This window comes from Cyrtonyx montezumae, unplaced genomic scaffold (genome assembly GCF_038088225.1).
Source record: "Cyrtonyx montezumae isolate F1298 unplaced genomic scaffold, pur_monq_1.0 scaffold_13, whole genome shotgun sequence".
Classification (NCBI taxonomy): Eukaryota; Metazoa; Chordata; class Aves; order Galliformes; family Odontophoridae; genus Cyrtonyx; species Cyrtonyx montezumae.
In genome coordinates, this window is record NW_027071859.1 from 28095730 (window position 1) to 28111871 (window position 16142).

At 37.3% G+C, this 16142-nt stretch overlaps 1 protein-coding gene across 7 annotated transcripts in view; it reads left to right on the forward strand.

The window, feature by feature from the left end:
* The window catches only part of RIMS1 (regulating synaptic membrane exocytosis 1), a 287610-nt gene extending 271900 nt beyond the window's left edge, over positions 1–15710 (forward strand). For all 7 annotated transcript variants that reach the window (XM_065730886.1, XM_065730887.1, XM_065730880.1 and 4 more), the window contains 5 exons: positions 6385–6526; positions 9115–9227; positions 11858–11959; positions 13022–13161; positions 13483–15710. In XM_065730886.1, coding sequence (XP_065586958.1) covers positions 6385–6526; positions 9115–9227; positions 11858–11959; positions 13022–13161; positions 13483–13701 — 716 coding nt within the window. In that variant the 3' untranslated portion in view covers positions 13702–15710. The remainder of the gene's footprint in view (positions 1–6384; positions 6527–9114; positions 9228–11857; positions 11960–13021; positions 13162–13482) is intronic.
* Positions 15711–16142: the final 432 nt, after the last annotated feature.

The window sequence follows — 16142 nt, forward strand, 5'->3', positions numbered from 1 at the left end:
AAATGTGACTTGTTTATGTTACTAATTTAATGTCTCTGAAATGAGTTTTAAGAGTTGAAGAACTGGGCATATGTGTACCTATTACTGGATCCATTTACATGATTCTAATTTTATATAGCTCTTTGCATACATGTGAACAAGGTAATTAAGATGCTGTTACTTCTGTATGTTTATAAAGTGTTTAGTGCAATCCCAGCAGTAAAAGCTCATTACCATATATCATCACTGATTACCTCATTTTGGCTGTCAGACAGCAGTTCGTTTCACCTCATTTGTGTATGGACAAAACTATTAATTTGGAAATCTTTGGACAAAAAATACCAGAAATTTAAGAACATAACTGAACTTTTGAAGATACCCTTAAGGTATATGTGCCCTGGTTAGACTCTGTGGTTAGATTCTTTTCTCAATATGGGAAAATCATATTTCTAAGGATAATAATAAAAAGCCACATGCTTGGTTTTACTTTTTTTTTCTTTTTTCTTTTTAATAAATATGACTAACAACATCTAAAGGAGGCAAGATTTTCAAAAGCAGTTGCATAGACCTTTGAGGCTGTTGTCAGATAGTAGGTCATGGCTTGATTTTTCAATTTTTTGTTTACTTTTATTTTGAATGTGGATCTTAAGCGGTTCCTGTCATTCATTCTGAAAGTACTACTTCAGTTTTGTGGTTGTCAGAAGGAACTGATGAGTAAGTGAAGTTACTTTCCTTTGAAATGTAAGTGCAAACTTTAAAAGTCTGAGTTCAAAAGTTGTCTCTTCAGTGAGTAACGCAGGAAAAATCTTCTGTAATACCATATATTTTGCAAGTAACTTCACGTGCAAAACCAAAGCATATATTTATTAACAGCATTTTATTCAAACCTTTTGTTAGGATTGATGCGTTTTATTCTATTGTCTTTAAATATGTATGGGACAAAAATGTTATGTGAAAGGATTGCTTGCATTATCTTTTTTGGTATTACCTGAAAATAGTTAATAGGAATGAATTGGTCTTCCTACCAAATATGTGAATTTATAAATGCAGTTATGAGATTCATTTCCTTGACTCCTGACAAGAAGTTCTATCTTAACAATTTACCTCAGCTGATAAGGTAAATATTATTTCCAGAAGGTTTTATCATTTATTATAGAATACATTTTGTTTGCAGATTTCTCTTCATAAATAGAAATGAGGAAAAGGATGTGATGTTTTACATATGGATTTCAAACCTTGGGGTCAAATACCACGTAGTATTCATTGCATTCTCCTTTCTTTATGCGGTGGTTGGAAGTAACATTTAAAAGACCATTTCTGGAATATTTCAGATGTCTTCTCATGAACAGCATTATATACTCAGGAAAATATGGCAAAACACACAAAATGGAAAATACAGTGGAGTGTTTTATGGTAAAAGTTGAGGGAACATTTGTATTTGTATATTTTGTTAACTATTTATGCTCTGTGCATTGCTAATCTGCACTTTCAGTCTTTGGGAGCAATCTACTGTTGTGTTCTCGTGAGAGATGTACACATGTAAAAGAACAAATGGACTTAAAATTATTTCTTCTTTTATTTCTTTAACTGTTTTCAGACTATATCCATGGGGCACTTTTTAAATTCATGTGTAAACAGAATTTGTTGCTGTTAAAATGTGTTCATACAGAGTGAGTGGGATGCAGCACAACTTGTAACAGCAGGTCCTCCAGCAGTCAAATTTGAGGCTGCAAAGTAACACGTTAGAAAGGATCAGAAGCAAATGTGCCCTTTGGCTTTCATTTTTGTAGTTCCTTCGGTTGAGGATGACTCGCGATATTTCATTTGGCATAGTCTTTGTGGTATATCACGGTCACACAGGCGACATGCGGACCAAAATATGGCCAGAACTCCACCAGGCTGCAGGCGGAATTGCCTTGGAACTTTAGTCCTTCTAGGCTTTCTTCCTCATGTGCATGAGCATGCTTGAAACCATGAATTGCCCTTAAGTCAAGTGACATTGTATATTAGCACCTAGCTTATTATCACTTCCATTAGTGGACTGAGCATTGGTGTATGCTTTGCTTTCTTTATTGTTCCTTTGAATGGGTCGTCAGTTTTACATACCACGTACCCATGTGTGTATTTGCTTCCTTTTTTCTAAGTCACCATGCTTTTGTCCCTGCATGTCCCATGTCACCAAATATACACCTTTACATCACATGATAAAAGCTTAACTCCAACAGGCTTTGGCACAACCCTTACATTATCTCATACTTTTTTATATTGAAACAAGAACAAAAATGGGCAGTTTTATTTAAAGGCACATAAATAGCCCATAGGAAAGCAGACCAATGGTGCTGCAGCATGTAGTCATGTCTCTACTGGGATACAAGTGATTTGGGACTGCTTGCCTTGCCATTGTTCTCTCTGGATGCCTGTAGGAACGTAAATCTATCTTTGAGGTATCTCTAGTAGACCATCCTGTTTCAATAGGTAGTCACTAACTCTTGCTAACATAGATCTATTATCAATAGCATTTTTCCCCTGAATGCTATGTTTGGAGGTGATTAAAAAGTATAGGAATTCAAATACATCAAATGCATTAATATTTTTCTTATTAAAATAAAAAATCGCTACAATGTCTAGTTATAAAATGCAGAATGAACTAGCAGATACCACATGCTTTCTGGTGTGTTGTAGCAGGGCTGCTACAACAGGGCTGATAATGAATGGCAAAAAGTGTGCAAGCCAAGTATGTCTTAGAGCTGCAGATGGCTGTTTTATGATCCTTTTGCATTTGTTATCAAACCTGCAAAAATGTTTATCGCAATTGCTCAGTAATTGTTTTTCTCTAGCTTGTACCTGTTAAACTATGTGCTTGGGTGAATGGAATTTATGCACATTAATCTGCATTTCTGCTTGAAGAAAGCTTTACATAATAGACAGAGCAGATAGAGTTGTACAGAACATTTTGGAATACATTTTTCCCCTAAATGGTATTCAGTATGGAGACAGTTTATCTTCAGTTTGCACAATGAGTATGATGCAATTTATACAGTGCAGGCAAATAACTGTCACATATTATAAAATCTAACTGTACATATCAAATACAAATCAGCATCAGGACCAAGTGTGTATCACAGCATAGATATTGAACTTAAATTTTTAATGAACTTCTACTGTTCATATAAAGGCAGGGTTGCAAAGCTATATGCACAACTGCTAGCCTGAAAACAATACAAGATTAAAATAAAAGTTAAGAAAAATACACATTGTAAGGAGCCAGAGAAACACTGGTGGTTGATCAGATCCCCCATTTCATTGTGCTGTCAACACAGGACTGGAAGCCGCACCGCAGAGTGACTCCACATTACTTGACTTCCTCCAGAAATAGTAGAAGGTCCCAGCTCAGCTCAGCTCTGACCACCTTATGCCATGCAGAACAAGACTTTCCTGGGAAGGTTACCAGAGCATACCACTGAGATAAATTGTTCTCATTTCTATTTGCCGCAGGTAGACATAAAAAAAAGAAATAAACACGTTGTGTGTAACTGACTTGCGTAAAACTTTAAAAAGTTGTGAAATGTGTTTCAGTTCTTAGTCCTGGGTAAAGCAGTTGCCTTTATGCCATAAAATTCATGTATTTTGCCATTCTGTCTTGGGTTACTTTAATGTTATATTTTATTGTACTGCAGAATATTAAGATTGAGCTTGTAAAATAAAATCTGAACAACTCTAATTTTCCCAAGTAACATTGCAGATATTAGTGACAGTCACAAGAGGAAACAAAGTTGTTGTTTTTTTCCTAATCTTCAACCTAAAAACAAATAGTTAATGGGGAAAAAGGGAGTGAAATGCAGAACCGTAGAACTCACCTTCAGAGCGCAACTACTTCAAAAGCATTCAGAAGCGGACGATCTGATATATATACCACACACTGAGGGCTTGTACAAGGAGCTCTCCTGCACAGTCTGTGCATTTAACATTTGTGATGCTAAGAAGCATGTCCATACAGCAACATGAATTTTATCCATGGTAATATTAAATTACTCTTACTAAATGACAAACCACTTGCAATTTTCAGCCTCTTCTGTGGCTTCAAGCTAAAATAATACTTTTTTTTTTGTTATTATTCAATCAATGGAAATTTCTATTGTGATTATTTCTATTAATATTCTTTTAATTACACTTTCCAAGCAAACTGGCTCTCGTTAGTGGGCTTCCACATCCAGTGTGTTGTCCAGGAGGCCTGAAGCAGTATCTCTCTACTTGCCTTGTGCCAAGATCATGATGATCTTGTTCTATTAGTGTCCCATCACTGGAGTTTCCTGAGCCATGAATATTCAGAGGCACTTCCATTCAGATGCTTGCTTTTCAAGCTCTTCTGTATTTTATCCTTCTGTTCATGTTGTCTGATCTGACTGACTGGCTTCAGTAAACATTGCAGGATGTAAACTACATAATCTGACCTGCTTTGTGGGAAAACATGGAAACGGAGGCATTTTCAGAGAAGAAAGAAGACAGCATGGTTGTCGAATAAATGTCTACTGAGAGTACGAGAATCCTTCTTTGTTTTAAGACTGCTTGTGGGTTTTATATCTTAGACCACCTTCTGATTAATTTTTGATGCTCATCGTATGTTTCAGCATTGATATTCTAGATTATGGATGTGCACATTAGCTGTTTTTTTTATTGTAAAGCATAGATTCAAAATATATATTCTGCTTTCCTATATATTGGGTCACTTCAGTTTCACATAGTACCCTGTATAGCCACCTACATCACCTGGGAGTGGATCCTACTGTACCTCATCTAGCCCAGTCTACTGCATGTTAAAGGCATTGAATAATGCTTTTTCAACTGACCAAGCACTGGGAATTTGGATGAGTTGCAGCAAAAGCACACAGCAAAACCTCAGAGCTGTGATGCTCAGATGGGAGTAAAAGGTCTGTGGCTGTCTAGAATTAGCTGATTTCTTCCATTAAGAAGTATTTATTTCTCTGCTTTGGAGGATGCCATAAATAAACAACCATTCAAACATAAAGTTTACAAGAAAAAACACAGCCTCTTTTGCTGCAGCAGTGTCTCTTCTTCACTCAATATACAAATTCTTCCTTTTTTGTTTTGACCATGATATCCATATCTCTGATAACACCAAAGAGGTGATAACCCTGGAGAGGAAGAGCTTCTCAGTCCTGTGGAATTTCTCCCTGCTATGCGTCAGCTTGGAAGACTCAAAGAGCAAAGACCAACCATCCTCCAGAATGTTGAATATATAGTGGGGCTACAAGGTTCCTGGCTTCTGTCTAAAGTGTGGCTAAGATCTGTCATAGCCAAACATCAATGATGTCTGCATGAAATAGGAAAGTGAAAAAGTTTTCAGTCTCTGTAGCAGGTGAAGATGGAAGAAGCATTTTTTTTCAGGTGTTCCCATGATCAGAATGTGGAAAGGAAACCAACTTTACAGATAGTGAATGAACAAGTACTTAAATGAAGAGGAGGTTTCTGCATTTGTTCATGAGAAACTTTGCCAAGTCTGCTTCTTGAGAGAAATTAGAGTTAACCATTGAATGACAGGCTGAATTAAAAGAAAATGAGAAGGACACTGAGTCTAAAGGCAACACAGATTTCTATGCGACTTAGAGACTTCAGTGGAAGTATTTCAGTTAATTTTTTTTTCTGAACAATTGCCATCCAATAGGAGCATAATATTTGGAGTAGAATTCATTGTAAGTCAGCTGTTACACATGAAGCTCAGAACTGTGCCTGGAAGGGACTGGAAGCTCTCCCTGCTCCAAGGTGACCTGGAAGCTTACAAGTTGAACTCAAAGGATAATTTTAAAAAGTGCAATGGAAAATTTTTCAAAGAGATTGAGCTGTTAAATGATCTAATGAGATGCATTTTACTTTGTAGCATTTGTTTGCAAATTAGGTTCTGTGGAATTCTTCATCTTCCAAAGAAATTCCTAAAAGACTATTCTGCTTAGAAATTATATAAAACTCACAGTTTATTTTGTGGTGAGAAGCAGGATTTTGCTGCGTCAAAATACACTGTTATACTTTTGATACCAAGTATTTTAGTGCTTAACATTTTTCTGTTGAATGAATGAAAAGTTTTGCTCCTTCTTTTTTCATGAGACAGTCATAAATTTGTATTCCTCTAACCTAATGCAGCGAGGTACACCTTACCGAGTATGTGACTAGCATACACTATCACAGTCATCCTGTCTAGTTTTTAATTGTATAAATATTATTAATAGCACATTAATAGAGGGCAACAGCCCTTTTAAAGAGAAACCATGACAAGTTTGCAGCTGAATAAGAGAGATGTCAGATTATTTTTGTTGGGAAAAACTGCAAGGAAAGGCTTTGTGCTAGACTGTCTTTCTAACTATCGCTTTTTTTCTCTCTCTCTGCTTTCAGAGGCTGGCAATAAGAAGCTAAAGAGCACGATACAAAGAAGCACAGAGACAGGAATGGCTGCAGAGATGAGAAGTCGTATGGTTCGACAGCCAAGTCGAGAATCCACTGATGGCAGCATAAATAGTTACAGCTCTGAGGGCAAGTAAGTGGCATTAACAGTATAGTAATGAAAGAAAGCTTCTTGTCTTTAAAGCTTGGGATGTGAACTGAGGTCCCAGCTTGGACTGGGGAGATAACTTATGTATACAGATTATTCCTCTTGAGAAAGTGTTAGCAAAACTGAACTAATTGGGGCATGTAATATTTTGAAGATTGAAATTGAAAGAGAACTTCTTAGGGTTTCACATTTTCCCTGCTATCCTGTGAGACATTTTGTTCATAAAAAGAGAACTGAATTCATTATTCAAAACAAAACTTGTCTTTGAGTTGTGTTTGGATTAAATCGGAGTTAAACTTCAGATGCTGTGTGTAAATCCCTGTGATATGGAACTGTTTTAGTAGTACTGTATACAAAGAGAGTTTAGTTTGGACTTGGTCCAAGTCTCTTATTGAGAATTGTAAAACCAGACTCCAACTGCACCATCAGCTAAAACCATGCACACAACTGTGCGGAATGGGGAGGCTGTTTTCATTCACTGCTGAATGACTGAGTCTTTAGGAAAGGATAACAAATACCAATCTGATGCAAAAGTGTGCATAAATACTGTAGCCTCCCTACAGATACCAATGAGACTCTACCTTGTGTGCAGAGGCTCATTGGTAACCAGTTGTCCTCTGCAAAAGTGAAAACTGGAAGTATAGAATTCCTTTTTACAGACCAGATAAAAAAATGGACAAGAGGGACTTCTTTGGCTTCATCTTTTTAAGTACTTACACTGCTATGCAACTACAGTTTTTAAGAGGGATGAAGAGCCAGTCAGCCATGATTGTGGCAAGGAGAAGTGTAAAGGTGCTGTTTCTCCATCGTTAGATGATAGGGCTCTAAAGGGAAGTTGAGGGTAATGGTCCAAGAGAGGCATATAACAAAACTCAGTTTAAAAAGTGAAATATAATTTGCTGCAATAAAGGAAGAGAAATGTTCCTTTAACAGGATGCAGTACCATGGGTAGAAATTTTATCCTGCTTCCCATGAGGTTCCCATCATTTTGATGTGGCATCGACAGGAGTTTGAGTTACTTGAGTGGTATTTTGTTTGCAGTTCAGCCTTACAGTAGGCAGGTAATGATGGCTTTTAGGAAGTGTTTGTGTTGATTTTGCATGGGCAATTTTTCCTTCCTTGTGTGTGTGCATTATGATACTGCCATTAATTACAGTCACATAGTTAATTTATAGGTAGTATCATGCCTCATCCTGCATTTTGCACTACCAATCAGATAAATAACAGCTGGAATAACAGAGTCCTACAGGTAGCACATTACATTCTTCTGCTTGATCCATAATTAGAGTTTAATGAGTTACAGTTCATGCTAATTAAGGAGAATGGAGTACTTCATGCCCTTTGTTATTTTTTGTGTACATAGAGGTATCTGAAAAATGAGAACATTGAAGATGTTCAGTGCTAGTAATTCTTCAGCAAAATGTCAAATGGAGAAAAATGTCAAAAAATAAGTGAGAAACGATTCCTAGCAGCTGCAAGAGTTATGAGTAGTGCTTCTGGGGCAAGAAGGAGACTGGATGGCTTGACAGGCATAGCACAAGGCTTGAACTTACATCTTAGAGTTAGGTGACTGCCATTACTGGGAGGCTAATGGATGAACTGGAGGCTTCTAATGTTCTATTTCTCCTCCACCTAAAGAGACCTTAAATAAGATTTCTTTGTGACAAGCTTATATTTTGGTAAATCAGAGTTCTCTAATGAAAAGCACTGTGCTGATATTTTCTGGCCAGTTTTAGTTACAGGCAGTCTATAACTTTATGTGAACATTGTGAGAGGACTTAGTCTTGAAGAAAGGAATAGACATTTTGTACCCCATTAAATGGGGCTTGCCAAGAATTTTTACCATTAATTGAATGAATTACAAAAATTTGATCCCTGAAAAACAAAGCTTTTCACACTAGATGCTTTAATTAGGAAATTTTGTTACTGTTTTATTGAGTCTAATAGCAAATTTCCTTTGAGAGAAAATTGGATGCAGAACAGTGGATGGCCTGCTGGTTAAGATGCTATCTAGACTTAGATATGATAGACTCCATTCTTCTGTTCCTGCTGACTGTGATGGGGAAGCTGATGCTGTTTCCCCACTATGAATTATTCTTTCTCTGAATTTCTTTCATTTCTTTCTTTTATTATTGTTTGGAGAATGTATATGTATTCAAAAGAAAGTGGAGATTCTGGAATACAAAAAAAGCAGCTTGAAAATGCATGTATATTCTGTGTGAATGCAGTTCAGTCCTGAAAAAGGATGGACTTTAGGTTTAGGTATCATCCCCACTAGTACTATCTGTCTGGTTATGGCTTCAGCTGCAGCAGTACATTTAAAGCATGCATTGGTTTTCCGTTTATCCTAATTGATGCAGATGACATTTGGATGTATGTATTGATATAAAATTGTATTAAAAATTGAATCAGGCATTCAGGAACATAAAGTAATAGGTCTCTACACTGTAGAAGTTTGTGGTTGCACGTTCTGAGCCGCTTGTCTTGTGTAAGAAGCATTTTCTGAGGAAATACTGAAGGACTGTGAAAATTAATCCCGTTCTTATGCTTAACCAGCTCTTACTTTGTTTCAGCTTAATATTTCCTGGAGTACGTCTGGGTGCTGACAGTCAGTTCAGTGATTTCCTTGATGGACTTGGACCTGCACAATTAGTAGGCCGACAAACGCTAGCAACCCCTGCCATGGGTAAGGATAATATGTTCTATGATAGATGAATAATTAGCCAGTACCTGTCAAACACACTGCTAGACTACAGCACCAAAAACACTTTTACAAAGTGGCTTCCTTCTCTGTCAACATGAAAATCCTGTACCTGGTCACTGGTATTCCTACTGATATTTCTAGCATGCTTGAATCCAGAATGAGATGAGAAAGAATACTGCTCCATATGTGAAGTGCCTGCTAATCTCAGTTGCAGTTTGAAAATTGTGGTTGCACTTTCCTTCCCACTGGAAAGTTACTCTGGGTTCTCCAATCATTGGGAAATCTCAGCTATTCACCATTTATATTTGATCACCATAGATTATATTGGATGTAATTGACAGTTTCTTGTCATACTTAGTCTTTGTCCAATGGTTCATCCTTGGTTCATCCTGAAGTAACCCCAGAATTTGAAACTTTTACCCACATTTGCAATTTCCAATCGTCAGTTATTGATAAATCCAGTGTTTTTAGTGACAAAATTATTTTCTACAGCAGTTGCCTGAGACTATCTGCAATTTTCTCTGCACTCCACACCAGTCTGGATAACCGTGTATTAGTGTTAGCTGTACCTTAGTTATGAATAGGGTATGAGTGCTGTGCAGTAGCACAGTACTGTACAAGTGTCTCTGGAGAGGTTTAATATATTTTTGCTTGTACTTGGGCAATTCTTAGGCATGCTTCAAATATTACATGTTTAGGATTCTAAGCGAGGAGTCCTTGATATACTCCATTAACCATGCTGGAAGCAATGAGTGCGTAGTGCTACAGTAGAACACTCTCAGAAGTATCAGCTCCAGAAAGGACAACTGAAATGCTGCTGAAAAAGGACCAAGAAAGAGAGAGAGGACATTAACCTGCTATCTCCTGAGCAGGGGACAAACTTTCTTGAGGATGCTTTGAGTATCCTATAAGGCAATCATGGCTGTGAAAGTCCAAATAACTGCAACTTAGTAAGCACGTTAATTAGTACCAAACTAATTAAACACCTTTTTTTCTTATTTTCTTTTGTTGTGTATTTTGAGATACAAGATATTTGTGAGAATATTTTCTAAATCAAAGTGACTGCTGGTATGAATAAAGGGGTCTAAATTTCTTTCACCTTTATTTTAATCTTCTATTTTTCTGCAGATTACAGAGCACTTCTTTGAACTGTTTTATTTACTAAAGGCTCAGGTTTAATTCCCCTGAAAAGTATTTTGCCACACTTTTTTCAACTTTCACATCTTCTATATCCTGCTGCCTTTGACAAATATTTGGATTGTTGCTCCCCCTTCTGGCTGCCTATAGCGCATTTTAATTTGGTTGTGCAATACTGAGATGTATTCTTAATACTGCTTCTTGGAATTTTCCTTTAAACTATTTTAAGTGCAACACAAAACATCTTTATTCAAGCAAAGACTGATAGCCAAAAACCTTCCCTGCAGCTCTGTCCTACCTCACATAGCAATGTATAACCACTGCTTTAATCTTCCATTACACAAACTTGAACATCTCATGCCCACTTCGTTTCAAAATGCTGTAATTCTAAGTTTGGAACCCTATAGTAGTTTAAGACTGTCTATTTTTATTTATTTTATTTTTAATTCAGAGTTAATATTTCATATATATCCCTATTCAAATGTGGCATGGATATATGGACATTTCTTTTATCTGCACTGAAGTCATAAAGCTACACATTGTATTGATTGTAATTAATCCTAAGTGGCCTGTTAGATTTCTCCCCAGCTGATTCCATAATAGATGGAATCACAGAGATCTAACACTTTGAACATCAGCCCATAGTTAAGGTACTTTTCTTGCATTTTATTGGTTTCCTTTTCCTGCAGGAAGCGTACCTTTTCACAACTCAGGCAGGGAAACAGAAGTTTGACTATTAGCACAAGCAGGTGTTAGCAAGCTGCATTATTTCATTCACAACAAAAATAGGCATGCAATATTGATAAAAATAGGATAATTGTCACATTTGTTCGTTAGAGCTCTTTGCATTAGACATTTTTTGAGTTCCTGGAGAATAGGTCATCATTCTCTGAAGCTACTATGTCTGTGTGCCGCAACTGGTTGGTACATCTTCCTTACACGAAGATCCCCTCAGTCAGCTGGGGTACAGAGAGTTCAAAGTGAACCTCTGTCAGCAGATACCCTTCCTGTTAATCAAAGAAGGAGCCATTGCACTGCTAGTTCTTGCATCTCAGCTTGGAGACAGAAACGTCCAGCTAAGGGGATATCTGAACATGAATTTGGCTGTGGGCATTTGGGACCACTGCTAGGGAAGTGCTGCTGGGGCATCAGTCCTGTGTGAGAAATCTCTAAATAATTTTCACAATTTGAAATGAAAAGTATGGTGATTATACCAAAATGTTGCTGTAAATGTGCTTGCCCCCATGGATCAGAGATCCATTTAGTTATATTTTAAAGACAAATCAATTTAAACAATCAGGAAGGGTGACAAGTATGCTCATGGAGCAGACCAGTAGAATACTAATTTGGTTGTGGTTGGTCTTGATGATCTTTTCCAGCCCAAGCAATTCCATGATTCTGTGATTCTTTTTCTCTCTTATACCCAATCTCCCAGACTGTCCTGCTTCTCTAAAATATTCTTTTTGCTCCCTCAGGTGATATCCAGATTGGCATGGTGGATAAAAAGGGCCAGTTAGAAGTAGAAGTCATTAGAGCCCGTGGCCTCACACAAAAACCTGGCTCCAAATCTACCCCAGGTAAGGGAAAAATAGACAATACATGAGCAGAAAACAAGAATATTTAATATGCTGGTGAACTGGGGATTGGATGCTTTTTAAACACCTCATTAGATGTAAATACATTTTATTTGCAAGGAATTTATGTATGGATATACCCTTGTTATCATTCAACTTCATACCACATGCGTCTGCAAATTGCATGCCACTTTTCAAGGAATTATTTGCAGCAACTCCAAACCCATTCTGGAAGGAACGTTTGCAGGAGTATTCCTGTGTGTTTTAGGCAAGTCATATCTCTCAGAAAGGCTTTGTCAATGTACATGAAGTCCTTTGTGTTTATTCCCCATCAAAATGAGATGAAGTACAGATAACTGTGCTCTGAACAAACAGCTTAGTAGATCCGTATGCCGTAGTCTTCTGTATGCAAACAGTGCTTGGAGACTCTTGCATGTTATGTTATGCTTGTGTCAACAATCTATATAATGAATGAAATACCATTTTATAAGAACATTTTTGAAGTCCTAGTTATTTGTAGGAATCTTTATTGGAAGAGATATATAATCATTGCTACAAGCACTCTGTAACGACTGGAACGCTTGTTTTAGGTAACACTTTGGCAAAGTGGTACTTACCAACCTCCTTAGGAGCCTAAGACAAAAGAGCAGTTAGTGTATGTGTTATCTGAAATGATTTAGCTTCAAATATTCCTTTCAATGAAATATTAAAGTCTTCTGTTGTGATTTATCTCTGACCCCTGCGTAGTGACTCCAGCTTAGCTATGTGAGAAAGTTAATTCCTGGCAAAGAAAACTGCTTTTAGAATGACAGATGAAACAGTGAAACAGAATTGTTATTAGTAACATCTTGGATTGTTAAATTTAAGGGTTATAGAAATTAAATGGGTTCCTTATGGTCTGTGTCATTTATTTAACAAGTGTATTTGTATTCAGACTACACAACAAAGATAGCATGTTGTGTTCTTTCTACTCATCTTCCTTTTATGGCATCTGTCCTCCAGTTCAGATGTGCAACATGGCAGTTTTTAAGTCCAAACATAAAATTCATAATGTTTTGTTTGCAGCTCCATATGTCAAAGTTTATTTATTGGAAAATGGAGCATGTATAGCAAAGAAGAAGACAAGAATTGCACGGAAGACTCTTGATCCTTTGTACCAACAGACACTAGTTTTTGATGAAAGTCCACAGGGTAAAGTCCTTCAGGTCAGTTGCTTCCAAATCCCATTTTAGGCTATCTTTTGGTAAAGCACTTGTATGTTTACTTAAGTTTAAGCAATATACGCAAAGCTGTTCCAACTTGCTAAGCATTTAATTTTCTAAATATCAGCAAACATTTCCTCAGGGCTTGTGATTTCCGACCTGTGAAATGTCTGTCTGTATTAAACATTTCTTTTTTGTTGACTCTTGCTCCTGTCCTGTCCCATAAGAGGGAGCAATCATTCACCCTTAAGAAAAACATTTTCCTTACTGTACACATTGTGACATACACCAGGAGTGAGCATGGCTCTTTTTGTGTTCCTACAGGTAATAGTTTGGGGAGACTATGGCCGAATGGATCACAAATGCTTCATGGGAGTTGCCCAGATCCTTCTGGAGGAATTGGATCTGTCCAGTGTGGTAATAGGCTGGTATAAATTATTCCCACCTTCATCACTAGTGGATCCAACCTTGACTCCCTTGACACGCAGGGCTTCCCAGTCGTCTCTGGAAAGTTCAACAGGGCCTCCCTGCATTCGGTCATAGGAGCAGGTGCTGCCTAATAAAACATCTCCCAGGATAACGATTGGAACCAGATACCCACACGATCAAAAACACTGTTGGAGAGAGACAATCACTTCTGTTTTTGCTTGTAGTAGTTATCCAAAAGTTGTCTGAATTGTTTGTCAAGAGACGGCTTACATTGATGGAACAAAAGTATATAACATAGAGCCAAACTATTAGCAGCTATCACTGATGCTTATAATGATCTAAAGCCAAGCAAACAAACAAACAAAAAACAAAAAAAAGAGAGGGATCTTTAGATTCAAATTAAGTCAGATATGAGCCAAACTGGAAGCTCTCACTCTGTTAACAGCACTGTATTTTTCACGTTTTGACAGAGCCCTCAAGCAGTGTTAACTTCCTGGTGTTTCAGCATTTTTTCTGTATTTGTTACTTCCACTAGTTTTTTGCCATGTGATTCTGCTAGTTTTGTAGAAGTCCTCACAACGCTAACAGAGACCCTTCCTTTTTTTTTCTAAAACAAATGAAAAAAGGGCTGAAGCATATCTCTGTAAGCATCATTAAAGTGTTCAGCGGCCAGTTAGGATTCCAGCACATTCAAATCGTTTCTTGGTTCTGGTGCTTCAACATGTCTCATGTGGGAACTCAGAACAAGTACCAACCAAGGTTATATTCTAAAATAATAACTAATCATCACAGTGCCACTTTTTCTTTGTAAAAAGCAGATATGTTTGCATTATATATACTAACTTTTATGTTTATGATGTTTTGCATGGAAGAATTTGGAAGAATTCTGCAACTAATACTGGGGACTGGTATAAAGCAGCTTTATTCTTAATTTTGACATAGAATATGTTACTGGTAATGCAGTTTTCCTCCTATAAATGAAGGGGAAATACTTACATTTCTGTGTATAAATGTATATTTGACTTCCCAAAATGTTGACCAGGAATGGATTGAGCATATGACACTTTCAGCTGTACCCAGGCTTCTCTGACATGTGTCGCTTCAGACACACCTGTTTGCCCTGGATAGAGCATGGTATGAGATGTTCAGTGTTTCACTGGAAATTCCAGTTGAAATATTCTGCACTTACTAATGTTTTTATCAAATTTTAGTTTACATTTCTTTGAGATTGATGCAAGCACAAGGCTTGATTTTTTAACGCAAGATATCTTACTTTTTGGAGAAAAAAAAAGTCAAACTTCAATTTGCTTTTTATTCATTTGAGTTCTTCTTGGCCTTGAAATCCCTTGTGATATCCTGTAAATGTGCTAAAAACTGCAGATTCTGCAGGTGCATTGATATGTTTCCCCTCCTTTTACAGGCCATTTGATTTTGTGATCACACAAATAGAGCAGCATGACTCAGAACTGTTCAAAGCTGCATGCACGTTTTGTAAAAAGAGATGAAAAAGGTTATTTAATAATGTATGTTAGTTCCACATAGGCCAGCTTGTATGTTGCATGTACTTGTACAGTTTGCTCGTAATTACTATACTGAAGTAACCAAGAAATCTAAGCCATCCATTTTTCTTATAGACATTTTGCAGGTTTTAGCCAGGCTAGGTCTGTGAGTCTGGTGCTAAATGTCTATAGATGGACTTTATTTTTTACCCTATGGAAAACGTGATGTAGTATGGACCAAATTCCTTCTAATAAATATTTTGGTGTAGATTCCTACTGTGGGGTTGTAACACATGTAGAAACTGCGTACACACTAGGTTTTAACTCATAGACATACTGCCTGCACCAAGTGAACTATTTATTATTACTCAACACGTTGGAATTACTCTGCCCATCTTTCCACAGGGCACAGATTGGTACTGCTCGACCTGCTGAGCAGGAAGAACTCAAGCATTGGTGCACTACTACTAGATCCTGTTCTGTCTTAGTGGCCAAAAACCAACTAGCTATAATTCGATAGTATCTTTCTATTCTGACCACTTGTCTTAACACTCCCCTGTGCTTTTAAATGAACTTCCAACTCATATTATGTAAACATGTTTAATAAAATTTCCTTTTCATGTCCAGTGTAGTAGTTGTGCTCTCTGTATGTTCTGAGGTTCATCTGTGATTCTGCTCGCTGCAGGACTGTGTGAAATGTGTTAAGGAACAGTAAAATGATAAGTAATTTCTATGGTTTGTTTGATTGATGTAATAGTGTATGTTGAAATCTGGGGCCAGAAACTGAGGCCTGGTGAAAGTTGTGTTTGGTTGGCTGCCTTCTCACCATGAAAGGAGCCAAACTGTGCTCTCAGTTACTGAAGCAGGCCAATTAATGTCACTTAGCCAAATTACAATCTGGTGAAATCCGATCGGTTTACTTGCAGTGAGTGTTGCTGCACCTGCTCACACCAGGTCAGTGGGACGCTGCGTGTCAGTTCAGTATGAGGTGTGTGCCAAGCCTTTAAGGAGGTGAGAACAACTTCTTATCTTTAGCCCTTTCTAAACCCAGTAATA